Source organism: Chaetodon trifascialis, chromosome 22, assembly GCF_039877785.1.
Source record: "Chaetodon trifascialis isolate fChaTrf1 chromosome 22, fChaTrf1.hap1, whole genome shotgun sequence".
NCBI classification, from domain to species: Eukaryota; Metazoa; Chordata; class Actinopteri; order Chaetodontiformes; family Chaetodontidae; genus Chaetodon; species Chaetodon trifascialis.
Genome location: NC_092077.1, coordinates 1,836,159 through 1,852,080, shown reverse-complemented (window position 1 = coordinate 1,852,080; position 15,922 = coordinate 1,836,159). Strand labels below are relative to the sequence as shown.

Below are 15,922 nucleotides of genomic sequence, written 5' to 3'. Positions count from 1 at the left end.
TCCTTTTTTTTAGGTTGCCAGGAACAACCCAACAGCGCTAACAGATATAGACACACAAACTATAATGCCTAGAAACAAAACTATGTGGTTTACGTTACATCAAATACATTATTTAACTCTCCAATTTTGTGCTGCTTTTACTTTGTTGTATTGTTTCCCCCTGCTTTTTTAACTAAATGCTGTTAGCTAGCTAACATCTGTTAATCACATGAGTACTGCTTCATTATAACAGTAACAGTAACAGGCAGGATAAGCTGATCAGTAGGTTTGCCTCTAGGGTGGGAGGGTGGAATCAGTGGGGTCCATGGTGCAAAGGAGGGTCTGGAGTATGGTGCACGCTAGGGATCGACCAATTATAGGCCTGGCTGATAATATCGGCCGATATTCAGCATTTTTTTGATTATCGGCAACTGCCGTTTTTTCCACCGATAACTGCTAAAATTAATTAATGTATTTTAAAGCGCACTCCTTTGGCTCTGAAGTCACCACTCTTGGCTGTGTAACAATGTCTTGCCCACAGCCCTCACTGATTGGCTACATGGCACAAGTGAGTCAGTGACAGCCAATCAACACTGAAGCCTCAACATGCAGTGCCACAGACAAGGAGAAGCAGACAACTGCTGCAGTGATCCAGCAGAGATAAGACAACAGAGTCAGTTGAAATTGCAATAAAAACCCTTTTAAAAATACCACAACCTAATGATCAGTTGTAGTGATAACATGCAAGCCCAGAGTTGACATTTCACCAACCTACTTGTCTAATCACATCAAGCATATGACTTTGCAAAATAGTGTCACGCACAAAATTAAAAAAAAAAAAAAAAAAGATGTAACCAAGTGAACATGACCTGAAGCTCCTTACTTCACAAAAAACGATAACGACAATCCTGGTAGGTAGACTATAGCAAATATAAGGGAGGAAAACCTGCTGAATTCCGCTGTTTGGCTCTGGAGACGAAACTGTTCACAAGTCATATTTCATGATGACCCACCACTACATTATAATTGCTGCAACCGCTAGGGACAGATGCACAATAGGCCCTTTCGATTACCATTACTTTGTGGGAATAATAAATCTCCTAATGTGTCTCAGCCCGTGGGGCAGCTCCTGGTTTATCAATAAACACCGGAGGTGATTATAGCCTATAAATAACAGTACTACACCCTAATGTGTCCTTGTTTGTTTATCGCCTCTCGCTTAGCACTCATGATGCAGCAACTTAACTACTGGTGTTAAATGATTGTCTTTTTGGCTGTCACTCGTAAAGTCCAGGGATATGAGTCAGGCAGAGAGCACACGTCGAGGAGACTGTTCTCAATGTGTTTTATTTTCAATCAATAAATTTACCATTTATTGTTTGCATTTACAATTGCTTAGTGCCTTATTCTTATTTATGTAATATAACATACAGTTCTAAGTACAAGAGTTTACATCTAGCCTACTGTTCTGCGATTCAAAATATGCCTTTATTTCTCTAAATATATATAAATAAATATAATAATAAATAAGGAACTATAAGTGAAAGACTCTGGGAACCCCTGACAGTTTAATCTTTGTTTACTCATTATGCTGTTTAATGTAAAAATTTAATCTGAAAAGTAACTACTAAAGCTATCAAATAAATGTAGTGAGCCAAGGTTCCTGCCACCCTCTTTATTGGTTTGCTCTTAATCATTAAGGGAAAGGGATGGGAATCATTAATCATCACTTACTTCTCAGGTGAAGGGCTTGTTGCATAGGTCTAAATGTCTCAGTAAAAAATCAAAAAATAACAAGCCTCCTTCAAAAACACCAAGGCACACTGTAGAGCTTGTGTGAAGTTAAAATGCCTTTATTTTACATGGCAAAACTGGTCCAAAAGTGTTAAAAAAAAAGACCAATGCGTATCGACCAACATAGGTCTTCATCAGGGTCAGACTGGGGTAACTTGCACACCTATGCTGTGTTACACTAATGAGTTGAGTAGGTGGGAAGTTCCCTGTCAGAACACACACCCACTGGCCAGACACCAAGTATATCCAAGTGAAGAAATGGGGGTGGGGGACAAGAAAATAAAGAAAAAAAAGAGAAGAAAAAGAAAAAAAGAGGGGGAAAAGTAAAAAAGAGAAATGAAAGAAGAAATAAGAAAGAACAAAAATAAATAAATAAATAATAAGAAGAAAAAAGACAAAAATAAATAATAAAAAATATAACAATGAAAAAATAAATAATGAAATGAAAAATAATGAGAAAATAATGAGAAAATAAAATAAAACAAAATAAAAATAAAATAAAATAAAATAAAATAATAATATAAAATAAAATGAAATAATAAAGAAGAAAAGAAAAAAAGAAAAAACACCCTAGGGAAAGAAAGGAATGAAAGAAAGTGAGTAGTAAAAGAGAAGGGAAATGAAGTTGGAGGTAAATCCAGACCATTAGGAAAAGGGAATGAAAGTAATATGTCTATCAATGCAAAATTAACTTAATCCTTTCTTTATGTACACCTGGTAAATACCTGCTGATTACCTATCAACCATAACCATCAACACAGTTTAGAATTCATTTCATTAACATTTTTATAAAAAAGGAGAAAAATCAATGTCATTGTTGAGGCCAGGATATTTTGTTGCTTTTAGCTGCACAATCCAAAAGGTTTCACGTTGAAGGAGCCTTTTTAAGCGATCACCTCCTCTGATGTCCTTTTCAACAACTTCCAACACTATGACCTTCAGTGTATTTGGGTTGTCGTGTCCAGCTTCCACATAATGTAATGCCATGGCATAGTCAAGATTTTTTGTGCGAATGGCATTTTTATGTTCTGCAACTCTGTCTTTCAGCCTTCTTTTTGTTCGTTCAATGTAAAAACAACCACATGGGCATTCCAGTCTGTAAATGACATATGTGGTGTTGCAGTTGGCAAAATGTCTCATATGATATATGCGGCATGTACTGTCATCTTGAAAATGATTGATTTTTACCACATTTTCACAATGATTACAACTACCACATCTGAATGTTCCTTGTGGCCTTTGTAGCCAGGTCGTTCGTGGAGGAGGATGAAGATAACTGCGTACCACTGTGTCTCTCAGAGTTGGTGCACGTCTGAATGAGAACATTGGTGGTTCTTTGAACAGTGGTTGAAGAGATGTGTCACTCTGAAGAATATTCCAGTTGCGTTTAATAATATTCCTTAGTAAGTAAGTGCAAAGTACCTGAAGTATCCAAAGAGCACCTGTGTTGCAATCAACAAGCAGACCCAGCAGCGCTTCCACTCTGTTGTCTTCATTAATCATCACTTTTTGTTTTAAAAATAATTAAACTTAAAGGCATTTCAATTAAGATTTTGTGTTTGTGTTATTTTACAAAAAGTTAAGGTCTTTTTTCTATCTATCTATCTATCTATCTATCTATCTATCTATCTATCTATCTATCTATCTATCTATCTATCTATCTATCTATCTATCTACTAAAGCTAACATTTATTAGCTTGTCACTGTCCCAAAGCTAATAGCCTACAGCAAATGTGACTTGGCCAATGATGCAAACACCTCAACAGGATAATTGGAATCATGATTAATGTTTCATGACTAACGAAATGAAAATAAAAACAATAATAATAACTGTATTTGCCTGCCAACTGCAAACGTGCTGGTTCTACCACCCATTCGAAGGCCTCCTGCCACTGCGGCGCTCGATAAGATATTCCTTGTTAGAGTCTTCAGGATCGAAGTCCACGATCCAATTTACGGGGACTATACTGAGAGCATCTTTATCCTTCCCTTTTGACCAGCTCACTAGTGCAAACTTAATTTTCTCCTCTCACCGCTGAGGCACAGACTCGGTTTGTTTACTTCTGTTCTGGAATCTCAGTATCCCCGGAACCGGATTTGTAGAAGTATTGCTCTGGCGCGTGGCTTGACTGTGGCTTCACTGTTTTGTTGGAAAATGGACACATAATCACTGTGTATTATTACATTGTGGTAAAGAGACTTGATAACAGAAAATGTTTTGCTGTTGGAAGACAAATCACACAGTTCAGTGTTAAATTTAGAAAATGTATTTGGCTTGAAAAGAGTGTTACGGGGCAGGAATCAGGTTTTTGATGTGATGAAATTTAACAAGAAATGTATGTTAGTTGATCTACCACATTATGCCAACCTTTATGCATGTATACCTCCACGTTCCAGTGTGGAGGACTGAAATGTCATGGTGAGGATGAAATGTAATGTGGGAGAATAAAAAGTGGACTCAAAGGAAAAAATTGTATTTGCTGCTGCCATTTTTTGTGCAGTAACCATATATGGTCCATCCATGTGGCTAATGTTAAATATAATGCCTGTCATGCAAAATCTGATTTGCAAAATGTGATTTGGAGCTTGGAGCTTATCTAACTCATAAAAAAGACTTTGTTTCAATAAACATACATGCAATAATGTAATGCATTTGCTTGTGCACAGCAGTGTATTTTAAAATATATAAATCAATATTTAGCAATAGGATTTCCATCCATATATTGCTATATATTTTCAAATATATGGAAGGAATGTGTCATATTGTCATATATTGAAAAATATTTTCCAATGTATTGCAATATAAATTCTAGTATATTGCAATATACTTTTGTTTCGTAAGGGTCATGTCTAACATCCAATTTGTTTTGTGTAATCAGGAGTCATGTCACAGCTGGTGATGGAACCATATTATTTTTGCTCAATTTTTTAATTACATTTTTTTTTTCATCAAATGTCAGCTGAAAATCCTTGCAAGACCAAAGGCTTGAAGATGAAAGTGTGAAATTTGCAATTTTGCATACCAAAAGTGCTGTGCAGATCCAGAGAACAGGCTCAACATGCACTCGATGCATTGCAGGAGGACGTCATACACTGCCCAAGCATTCAAACAAATGCATGTTAAAATACCTGTTCAAGTCCTACTTAATGATGGCCTTGCCATTGGTCTCTCTATAGTAGTGCGTCACCTTTGGTTGCACCTGGTGTTTGGACCCCAGTATACTAGATATGCAAGCAGCATATCTAGTTTTAAGTGCTTTTCTTGTCCATTTAAAGCCTGTAACGAATACTAATTACCAGTCCTACAGTCTACAGTCTTTGATTGAATTATTCAAAATGTGTCTTTTGGCCCAAGAGTTTCAGATGTATTTTTGTTTGGCAAGAGGAGAAGTTGTGCTCAACTGTGCTCAGCTGTGATCGTGTCCATACGGGATGCAAAATGTCTGCTCCTTTTCTAACCTACTTTTTCCTTCTCTCCCCTCTCTTCCAGTGCCATGAATCAGCCTGGACAACAGCTGCTACCCACATAGAGGTCACTTTACCTCTCTTTCCATTAGCTTTGATCTAGAGGATGCTGGGAATGTGTCGCGGGCGCAGGAAGTTCCTAGCGGCTTCCCTCGCCCTGCTCTTCATCCCAGCACTCACCTGGCTTTACCTGTCAGTTGGGAGCTTTCAAGGTAAGAACAGTTCTACAATGAAACATTCCACGTTAACATTATATTGTTGGTCAAAATGCAGATACACTTGCAGATAACACTTAAGAACACTTCATATTGCAGCATGGTCCTTATCACTCTGTCCCTGCGTGTTTTGTGTCTTTTACTGAACGGCCAACAGTGCTACATCATTGTTACAAAGCCTGATCTGACTGTGTACCTGGTGTGTGCACACTTGCAATGAAAATTTGAGCCTGACTGACCAGTGCCGTAATACGTTTCTTGGCATCCCCCAAGTGGTTTGTTCCTTTCACATGACGTCAAGGTATCTATAAAATTCCACATTGATTTGCCAATATCTGTGGGATGGAATGTTATACTATAGTAGTATAGGCAAATCATTCACTTTACCATCGACAGTACAGACTGACCTGCAAACTCTGTACAGCTTCTAGACACCTGGGCTGCTTGTTTTGAGATTTTCAGGCTCTCTTGACTGCTGTAACAAAATTAGGGATTATTGTATAAAGTTGACAGTATATCACAATATTGTTTTCATTTACTGACAAAATTAACCTTGATTCATCTTATGAGGTAATGAATCAACATGATTCTAACATAAAAAAAAAAAGAAAACAAGAAACTAAATTGCTAAATTTAAGGCAAACCATTTTAGCAGAGAGACACTTTTAATTTCCTTAATTAAGCCTCCAAAGCACCTCTGAAAGTCTCTCATTCAAACACAGTCAGTTGAACACAATGTAAAATACAACACCAGGAATAACTAGATAATAATAATAGACTTATTACTGTTGCCAGTGCACCAGTACGGAGCATGCTTGAAGACTTCCCAATATCTCAACATCAGGACGCTGTTCAAATGCAAACTTTGATAAGTAAGTAAGTTTTATAAACTCTTATTACACATTTCCAAAAATATTTATGATTCATTTTCACCACTATTTCATCATGTTTTGAACCCATTTCACATATCAAGTTTTCAGCAAGCAAAAATTAATTTATCTCTTTTTGGCCCACACATCATCAAACTGCAAATATATTCAGCTGGGTCACATGGACCTTAGTTGACATCAAAGCATTGACTTCTTACTTATCTCTTTTATGTTCCTGTCTTTGGCAAGCTACTGATATTAGTTTTACCTTTTAAAATTTGTCCTCCACCAGTATTTTAACCATTATTAGAAATAAGACCTCAATCAAACTCTAAAATTCATAAATTTAGACTACAAGATCAATCAATTTAGGCTGTTGAAATTACAAAATGTACAGGATATAACAGCATGGTGTTAATTTTTCACCGTTCACTGCACACAAACATCCGGAATTGTTCCAGAAAGTATGAAGAAACAAATTTCCGGCAGACAAAGTCACCCTTCCCTCTTCTTTTTCTTCTGGAGGTGGTATATTAATGAATTACTGAGGCCTGTCCAAAGTTGATTACTTCCTCCAGACAATACAGTCCAGGAGTTCTTGGAGCAATTTTAATTACTTTGACTTGCAGAATTGAAATGCTGCAGTTGTGCCATTATTAATTATGATTAAATTGACAATTTTGACTTGGGGTCACAGTCACTGGAGACTCTATATGTGGATACGCTCCCATAATGCAATAGTCACCAAGGTCTGCAAAGTAATTATTACATTTGGCAGTAAATACCTGCCTGTGGGCAGTTGTCTCTTGGAGTGTGATAAATTGTGAAAGGACCTGGCTGCAGGGACCATCAGCTGTAGGTGAGGCCTGAATATGTGAGACAGGAACAATGTTCTTCCACTGGCTCCGACTCTCCTTTTGCACTTCCTCTCTGTCTCTCTCTGTCTCTCTTTCTCTCTCTCGGTCTCCCTCTCTCTGTCTCTCTCTTTCTCTCTCTCCATGTCTGACCTCTTTTCGTTGCTCTGTCTCCATTTGACTGTTGTTTTTTTCTCGTTCTCCTCTCTATCTCTGCTGTGTTTGTCTGACAGAGTGAGAGAGATGGCAAGTCTCTGGGGTCTTTAGTGCTTTGTCTGGATGAGCTTCCACAAGGAGCAAACCTGCAGAGAGAATAAGGTCTATAAGTATGTGACCACTCTTAGCAAATGCTTGTGTGTGCTTTGGTCTAGGACTGATTGAAGGTTATTACTTCTTTGACACCAACCGAAACATATCTGTAGTTAGGTTTGGGTACGGGCGCAGTGCTCTTGGGGGAGCACTCTGAGGGGCATGGGCTCTCGGGGGCTCAAAAGATCTTTGATCCTAGAAAAATTACTTAAAAGCCTGGCCAAATGTAATGCCCAGAGATACATGGTGGATTGGGCAACGGTGCAGGCAAGCAGCGGGAACTTGTATATTTATCAAAATACCTCCTCTTTCCGGGGTCTCTGCTGTCACGTTTAGGGCTGTCATTAGTTAAAAAGAGCAAGCTTTATACATTATAATAATAAGAAAATAAATAATAAGTGCTAAGATGTAAGAAGTTAGACACAGAACAAGGGGGGTTAGTAAAACATAAGTGCTAAAAGCACATTAAAGCAGATTAAAAAGTGCCTTTAAATAAGTGCTAGTAAAAATCACAATGTATAAAAATATAAACAAGTGCTGAGGTTAAAAATTAAATAAGAGACAAACACATCCATATACACACAGGGTTAAAATAGGATTGTGCATGGTTCTGTTGTTCCTTGCCTAAAGCCTTACATCTATAAAAACGAATTCTAAAGTAAAAGAGCTTGTTCTTACTAAAAGGTGTTAATAATAATCATAATCATAATAATGACATCAACTTCCCACAGGTTTTTATAAAACACATTTTATTAAAAGCAAGGATTGATTGGGGCTCAGGCTGCAGTGAGAGGCCTCTTTGAGGAAATAATCCTTTTATAAATTAAGAACCAATAAAAATGTATATAAAGGAAAATTAAAACTATGCATGAAAATATATACCTATACACACACACACACACACACACACACACACACACACACACACACGTATATATATACATGCCTGCACACATACACACATCTATGCCTACACACATTTATATACATACATATAAATAGAATAAATATATCAATAATGGGTAATGAATAATTTAAGAAAAGAAGTTAAAAAGTTAAAATGGTTAAATCAGAATAACAATTTGTGGAAAGAAGAGGACCATTAAAAGAAGAATGTTTCTTTCTTGGATCGCCGCAGCCAGAGCCCTGTCAGAAGCCTGTGGGAGAAGAGGCCCTGGAAAGTAAGGAGGTGAGCACTTCTGGTAAATGCTGTAAAAAAAGTTTTGTCATTATCAAGTGGAAATGGACTCATCAACCATACATTTAGCCCAGTGGGATCTATGGTCTTTAGCAGATGAATCCATTTCCTCTCCGCTGCCTCTCTCTGGCCCGTGGTCCAATCCCTTCTGCTCTCCAGGCCCATGCTCTGGACATTGTGTTGGCCATGGAGTTTAAAATGTGCATACAGGACACTGGCGCCACTCCCGTTTTTCATAATGTAAAAATGCTGTTTTATTCTAGTAGCAATTGAGTGTCTGGTCTGCCCCACATACATTTTGTGGCAGGTCTTGCACCTAATAGCATATATAACATTAGAAGTTGAGGGTTTGAAGGCCTGCTGGCCACCTATATTCTCTAAGCCCCTCCTACAGAGACAAAAGAATAATTAATTTTCAATTTGTGCACAAATACACCCTAAGTTCCATACCATATGGCCATACAAACTTTATCAAAACATGTAATAGAACATAATAAATTACAATGGCCCTACAAACTGTTAGATACATAAAAGAATAGATATACAAGTTAAGTAATTTGGACCCCCCTCCTCTCAACCACACTTGGCACAGTCCACTGCCACCCCTCTCCATAAATGTGGATGGCCCCCTCCGCCTCAGTTTCCCTGGCGGGGACTGAGCCGGTACTACTAGGCGTAAGAGAGGACAAACAAAGGGGTAAGCGTTAACATGCAAAAAACCTCATTAAACACGTTAAACTGTAACATGTCTCCATGTCCTTATTTAATGTTTTAAATGGCCTATAAAATGTGTCAACGGTTACGTGCTCTGTCCTCACTGCCAGCGGGATGGTTAAACAATGCAAACAGTAAGACACGACAGTCCGTCGATGTAATAATTGCCGGCATTACTATAGGGCACCGGGCATCCCTGTGACAGAGTCCTTTCTCTAATATCTCCAGCTGCGCGGCTGTGGGGGAGAAACTAGCAGAAAGGTTAGTTATGTTTGAGGGGTGTTGCGGAGGTGAACAGTTTTCTTCCTTTAAAAGTTTAGGTGTTGTTTCCAGTACCTGAAAATCCTCCCAGCCCCCTGGGCAGTCCAATGTATATTGTCGGCGGTGGTTTGAAAGAGTAGCAGGTTGATTTCTGGGATGAAATTGTATTTTGAGGCTATTGAGTTGTTGAGTCTAGTGAGTAGGGTCTGCTTACGGTGGTCCAATTTCTGTGAAAAGTTTATTACTGGAAAGTAGATGGTAGCGTTCGGGAAAGTGATCTGGCTGGTGCTCTACATCTGCTGTGCCTGTTTCAGGAATGTGGAGGGTTCATGTTCAGAAAGGCAGTTACTGAGTCTGATGGAAAGTATGACCTGGGTGACGGTGTGTTGGGGTGGCAGCTTCTTCAAGATGGCGGCCCTAAATGTGGGTATACGGGAAAGGTTGGAGTCGCCTATGATGAGTACTTTCTTCCGTACCTCCAGCGACCAATCCTGTAATTTGCGGAAAGTATGTGGGTGTGTGTGTGGTTCTGGGGGGTTGAGGGAGTCAGGCGCCGCCGCAGAGGCCTCGGTTGGGCAAGAGGTGGATGTCTCAGATGTTAAGGTAGTGTTCAGCTTAGCTTTCATTTTACCCTTCATCATCATTGAGTTGTTATCCACCTCAGTAATTTCTTGGGCCCCGCAGGGCCCCACGGCAAGCGGCTCTGACCCCCTCTGCTGTTTGTGTGGTGAATCTGGGGATGGAAAAGAAGAAATAGTCGGGGTTTGATAGTATTTTATCTTGGGATGGTAATCAAGAACTGGTTGAACAAGTGTCACCGCACAAAACAGCGGTTATACAGTAGAGCAGCACACCTGGTCACATGCATGCCTTTTTTTCAGATCTGTTTCTGCACAGTGTTCACACTCAGAGATAAGATAATAAAACAGTTGCATAGACACTGAAAATGTGTGTAGACCTTCTTTTGTCCACACAGAAAACTGATCTGGAATCAATATAGAAATTGAGAAAGAATCAAACTGATAAGGGGAATCAATAATTGCACTGATATCAATAAAATCTTTAAATTCCCACCCCTAATTTCATCAGAAATTAATCGTTTGTAATCACTTGTCAGATAGAGTCATAATCATCTTTTGTTTACTCAGTGGCCAGAGATACTACGCTTTTTAGTCGCAGCCTCATAAATGTTCATATTCTGTACCTGCAACCCAATAATGAGATGTGCATCAGAAGTTCTGAATATCAGCACTGTATTGTGCAGTATTGGTATATTTCTAATGATTTGCTGGCCTACTTTGGGCCTGGACCCATGGTTTCAGTGACCAGCAATTGCAGCAGTACAGCATACAAAGATATATTAGACAACAGCGTGCTTTGCTGCCACAGTCCAAAGGAAGCCTCCTCTTACTCACTAATGCTCTTGTGTATAAATGGAAGTGAATCCCTGTGGAAAGGCTAGAAAGTCTTGTGGAAACCTGACACTACAGGAGTGGAGATTGTTAAAGCAGCATATTAGTGCTCATGATTTTGAAATCACCTGTAACATAAATGAGTAATGTTCAATTGTCCATATAGTTTCGGCCATGTAATTTACTTGAATTCTGCTACAGAATTAAGACTTTTGTCGTTGGAGAATGCACGGTGAGCATGCTTGTGCACAGGGCTTGGAAACACATTTTAAATTATGTTGTATGAATAAAAAAGGAACAAACTGTAGTTTAATATAGTATTTGCATTCTGATACTTTCATACCTGCTATGTTTAACTCAGATGAATTCAACTATTGTGTTTACTGCCTTTACTGTCGGTCTGGTTTTGGTTAGGTCAGTAAGAATGCTGTAATCAAACTGTGGTACACAACAGATATCCATAGAGGGGCAAAGAAAAACTTGAGACACAGTCAGAATATTCATGTTGTTGATGATGTGACTATGAGACAAAAAGGGGAAACATATGAGAATGAGGATTCTAGGTTCATAAACCTCACAGTGTTTGGAAATGCAAAAAAAAAAAAAAAAAGTGTTTAAAACAATCATTATCAGGGCTCAGGTTGAAAGGTATTGTTGAAAGCTGTAGAAAAAGCTCTCAGATGGACCCTGGGTTAAGATTTGTTTTGTAATACTCATAAAGGCAGTGAGGAAGTACATGACTGGATGTAGTCTGCTTGTCTTTTAGGACGTGAAAAAAAACAGGAACTATTTAAGATCTGAACCATTTCTAAAGAGGTTTCAAAACTGTGAGGCGCCTCCTGAGGGGGCAGAGGGACAGACAACATTAAGTTGTAACTCACAGAATCCATGGCACCATTGAACTTCTTGTTTACATCCCCATTGGCATCAGAGTATGATGGGGTGTTGGGGCCCCAATGTGGCAGACTTTCAAAACCATTGCTTTACACTGTTTGTACATACAACCACCTTGTTAGAAGAACACAAGATGTTTTTACCACGCCAAAGTGACACAAAGGGATTACCTCAGACCTCTCCTCTCCTGTGAAGATGTCATGGGTGAAATGTGAAGAATTTGGTCAGCCACCAATTCTAATTTAGTAGCTTGTATTGGCTGATCACTTTTTTAAGTGCATCTTGTCCCAGACCAAGGTTGGAACTGAAAATTCTTGCTGACAGTAAGCATAAAAGCCATTTTTACCATCTGGCTTTCAAAACAAATGCAGTAGTGTTTACTAATGCAGAGTTCAAACTATAGCAAGTTAGTCAGGTTGTGCCCTTTGCTGTTAGATCTACAAAAACACAAGGCCTGAGGTGTATGGCAAAATGCAGTTTTTCATCTTTTCTCTCAAATTGAAGAAGTATATAACCTTGCTGTGAAAGCTTGGTGCTGTGGTTTTCTTCAGCTCAGCACGAAAACCAATGTTTTTATCTTGCCTCATGCTCTCAAATGAGAAAAAGGTTACCCATGCTTACATCTCATCATGTCTGGATTATTATTCAGTTTGTAAGATGATTAGATGATGATCACGGGGCTCAAGGCAAGAGACAGACCAGCAGCTGGCAGCCTCGAGAGGGCTAATGAGCTAAGCCACTTTTTCAATAGGTTTAGCTCACAGCCAGGAGTGGCCCTACATTCCCCCGCCCCTTCACACCTCCCCACTATCCACATTGGCCTCTACAACCCCCCTCTGCACAAGCTTTCTCCCTCCAACCTTCAACCCTCCCTGGTGATTCCTTCCCTCCCTCCCTTGGACTCAACCCCCACATCTCCCACCATCCCCCACAGCGTCCTCTCCACTAGCACCATTCCCTGCCTGTGTGACTGTGGGCCAGGCAAGAAGACAGCTGGAGATGCTGCACCTGAGCAAGGCTGCTGGCCCTGACGGCATTAGTTCCAGAGTCCTGAGGACTTGTGCCAGCCAGCTGTCCATGATCCTGGGTCACCTCTTCAACCTGAGCCTGAGCCTGAGCCTGCAGAGAGTCCTGGTGCTGTGGAAGACGTCCTGTGTGTTTCCTGTTTTAAAGAAGAAATCTGGCCACAAAGACTACCGACCCATAGCCCTTACATCGCTCATGATGAAGGTACTGGAGAGGCTGGTTCTGGCCCACCTCTGACCTCAGGTGAAATCATCACTGGGCCCTCTACAGTTCGCCTACCAACACCATCTGGGTGTGGACGACGCCATCATCCACCTGCTGCAGTGTGCTCGCTCCCACCTGGATTGTAGCACCAGCACTGTGAGGACCACTTTCTTTGATTTCTCCAGTGCATTTAATACCAAATCCTGGGTGAGACGCTGCGAGTGATGGGAGTCGACGTGCCCACAATCTCCTGGACTACTGACTACCTGACAGACCACAGTTTGTCCGACTGGGCAACATTCTGTCTGAGACCGTGGAAAGTAGTGCAGGAGCACCACAGGGGACTGTTCTATCTCCTTTTCTCTTCACCTTGTACACCTCAGACTTTCAGTACAACTCTTCATGGTGCCACCTACAGAAGTTTTCGGATGACTCAGCGGTGGTGTTGTGTATAAAGGGATGGATGAGAGGAGGAATACTGAGTAGTAGTGGACGATTTTGTGGAATGGTTTGGTAGAAATCACCTGCTGCTTAACGTGACCAAGACCAACAAGATGGTTATTGATTTCAGAAGGAACAGGATGACCACACAACCACTGTGTACTCTGGGGGAGAATGTCGCAGTGGAGGATTACAAATACCTCAACCACAGACTGAAATGGAAAACTAACATCAACGCTGTTTACAAGAAGGGGATGAGCAGACTCTATTTCCTGAGGAGGCTCAGATCATTCAACATGTGCAGCAAGATGTTGGAGATCTTTTACCAGTCTGTTGTTGCCAGTGCACACTTCTTTCAAGGTATACCATGGTATGAAAAAGTCACGGTTTCGAAACCACTAAAATTTTCCATCATATTGTTCCTGCAGTATGAGCGGGTTTTGTTTATGTGACGTCTCGTCAGAGACAAAGTGGAGGTCCTTCAGTTCATGTTCAGCTGCAGTGAAAAGAACCCCTCCCCCCAGCTGTATGGGAATACTTTGGCTATCGTAAAAAGACAGATGGCCACAGCTTGGAGGAAGAAGGTCGCCCGACGTGCAAAACGGGCTTGCAGATAGTGGCAGCCAGAGGAGGCAATACATCAGATATGATCGCCCATCGCTATATGCTAAATTCAAGGTTAAAGTTAATGCTGTCTTGAAATGAACGAGCTACCCTTAGCATCTGGCATTAGTGAAATGAGCTTTTTTTCTGAAGCAGATATGGTGATAAGCATGCTAAGATGGATAACTTTTTTTTGTTTGTTTTACTAAGATGGATAACACCAGTTACCTTCCTCTCCAAAATGACGTGAAGAAGAGAAGCACAGGCTTAATGTTGTGTTTTACTTTAATGTTACAATTAAGTTTAGCTTGCCCTGTGTGATTACAAATTCAGGTTAATCAGGTTAATGTCTTAATTTTTTCTTTTTAGGACAGCAGTAGTTCTGGCAGCAACAGGGCATCCAATTCAAAAGCTGAGGGTCAGCCCACAATTCAGCAAACATTTGAGAAACAAGTCCCCTATGCACCCACAGCAAAGCATGCTAAAGACCTGAGCAATGCTATGGCATACTTCATTGTCAAAGACATAATGCCCTTTCAAGCTGTGGAGAAACCTTGGTTTCTGAAACTGATGAAGACAGCAGTGCCACTTTCCAAAGTGCCATCAAGAAAATTCTTCTCAAAGAATGAAATCCCTAAGATGTACTCAGAGGTCAAGGCTCATGTGCAGAAACAAGTGGCAAAAGGGGTGTGGTTTTCTGCAACAACTGATTTGTGGACTAGCAGTAGAGAACCATATCAGCTTCACAGTGCATTTTCTCTCTCCAGAGTGGGAACTGAAGTCCTCCTGTCTAGAAACGTTTTTCCCAGAGGACCACACAGCTGAACACATCTTAGAGTTTTTTTGAAAACATGTTGCAGTGGTCACAAAAGCATTTTGTGACCAACTCTCTGTTTGGCTTGGATGTTTTGGCCATAAACTCAACCTAGCTATAGCCAAAGCACTCAAAATTCAAAAAGTTGACACGGCTGTACGAGCACCCAGGCATCTTGTACAGGGCTTCTCTCGCAGCTGGAAAAGAAAAAGAGAACTGAAAAAGCAGCAGGCAACCCTGGAAATCCCTTAAAATTCACTAATTCATGACGTAGTGACAAGATGGTGGTCCACTTTCAAAATGATTGAGAGATTTCTGGAACAGCAACAAGCATATTGTGCAGTTCTTACAGCAGACAGGAGCTTATGGCATTTAATGCCAAAAGACAGTGATGTGCAAACTTTGGAGAGGGTCTGTGTCATGGGGTTCTCCTTTAAAACACAGGCGTAGTCGGAAATACACTGTTGGTGTTATTTTATTTGCCGGCCTCCCCAGGTGCAAACATATTTACAAAAAAAAGTGAAATGCAGAGAAAAAAAAAGGAAAATAGAACAAAGTTCAAATAATATTCTAGAAAAGGGGAAAAACAAAAAAAGTCCTTCAATAACTCACAGTAGTATATTTTACCTTCAAAGAAATCACTCACACAGTCTCGAGATCAAACACTGTTACCTCCTCTGTAACCCAGTCAAGACTCTCGATCTAGGGCTGAGCAGCCTCCTTTTAAACCAGTTACCCCTCCCACTAGGCTCGGTATACACATAAAAAAACCATATTCAACATTTTCCTTAACCCTATTCATATATTTAGTCTCCCAACTTCCACTATAAATAGAGCAAAAAATAGTATTTATGTTCACAAATGTTCCCC

The 15,922-nt window shown here is 40.1% G+C and overlaps 1 protein-coding gene across 1 annotated transcript in view; it reads left to right on the top strand.

Annotated features, from left to right (window-relative positions):
• large1 (LARGE xylosyl- and glucuronyltransferase 1) overlaps positions 1-15,922 on the top strand; it is a 203,605-nt gene that overhangs the window by 60,539 nt on the left and 127,144 nt on the right. The window contains exon 2 of the mRNA XM_070992582.1: positions 5,264-5,450. Coding sequence (XP_070848683.1) covers positions 5,345-5,450 — 106 coding nt within the window. The 5' untranslated portion in view covers positions 5,264-5,344. The remainder of the gene's footprint in view (positions 1-5,263; positions 5,451-15,922) is intronic.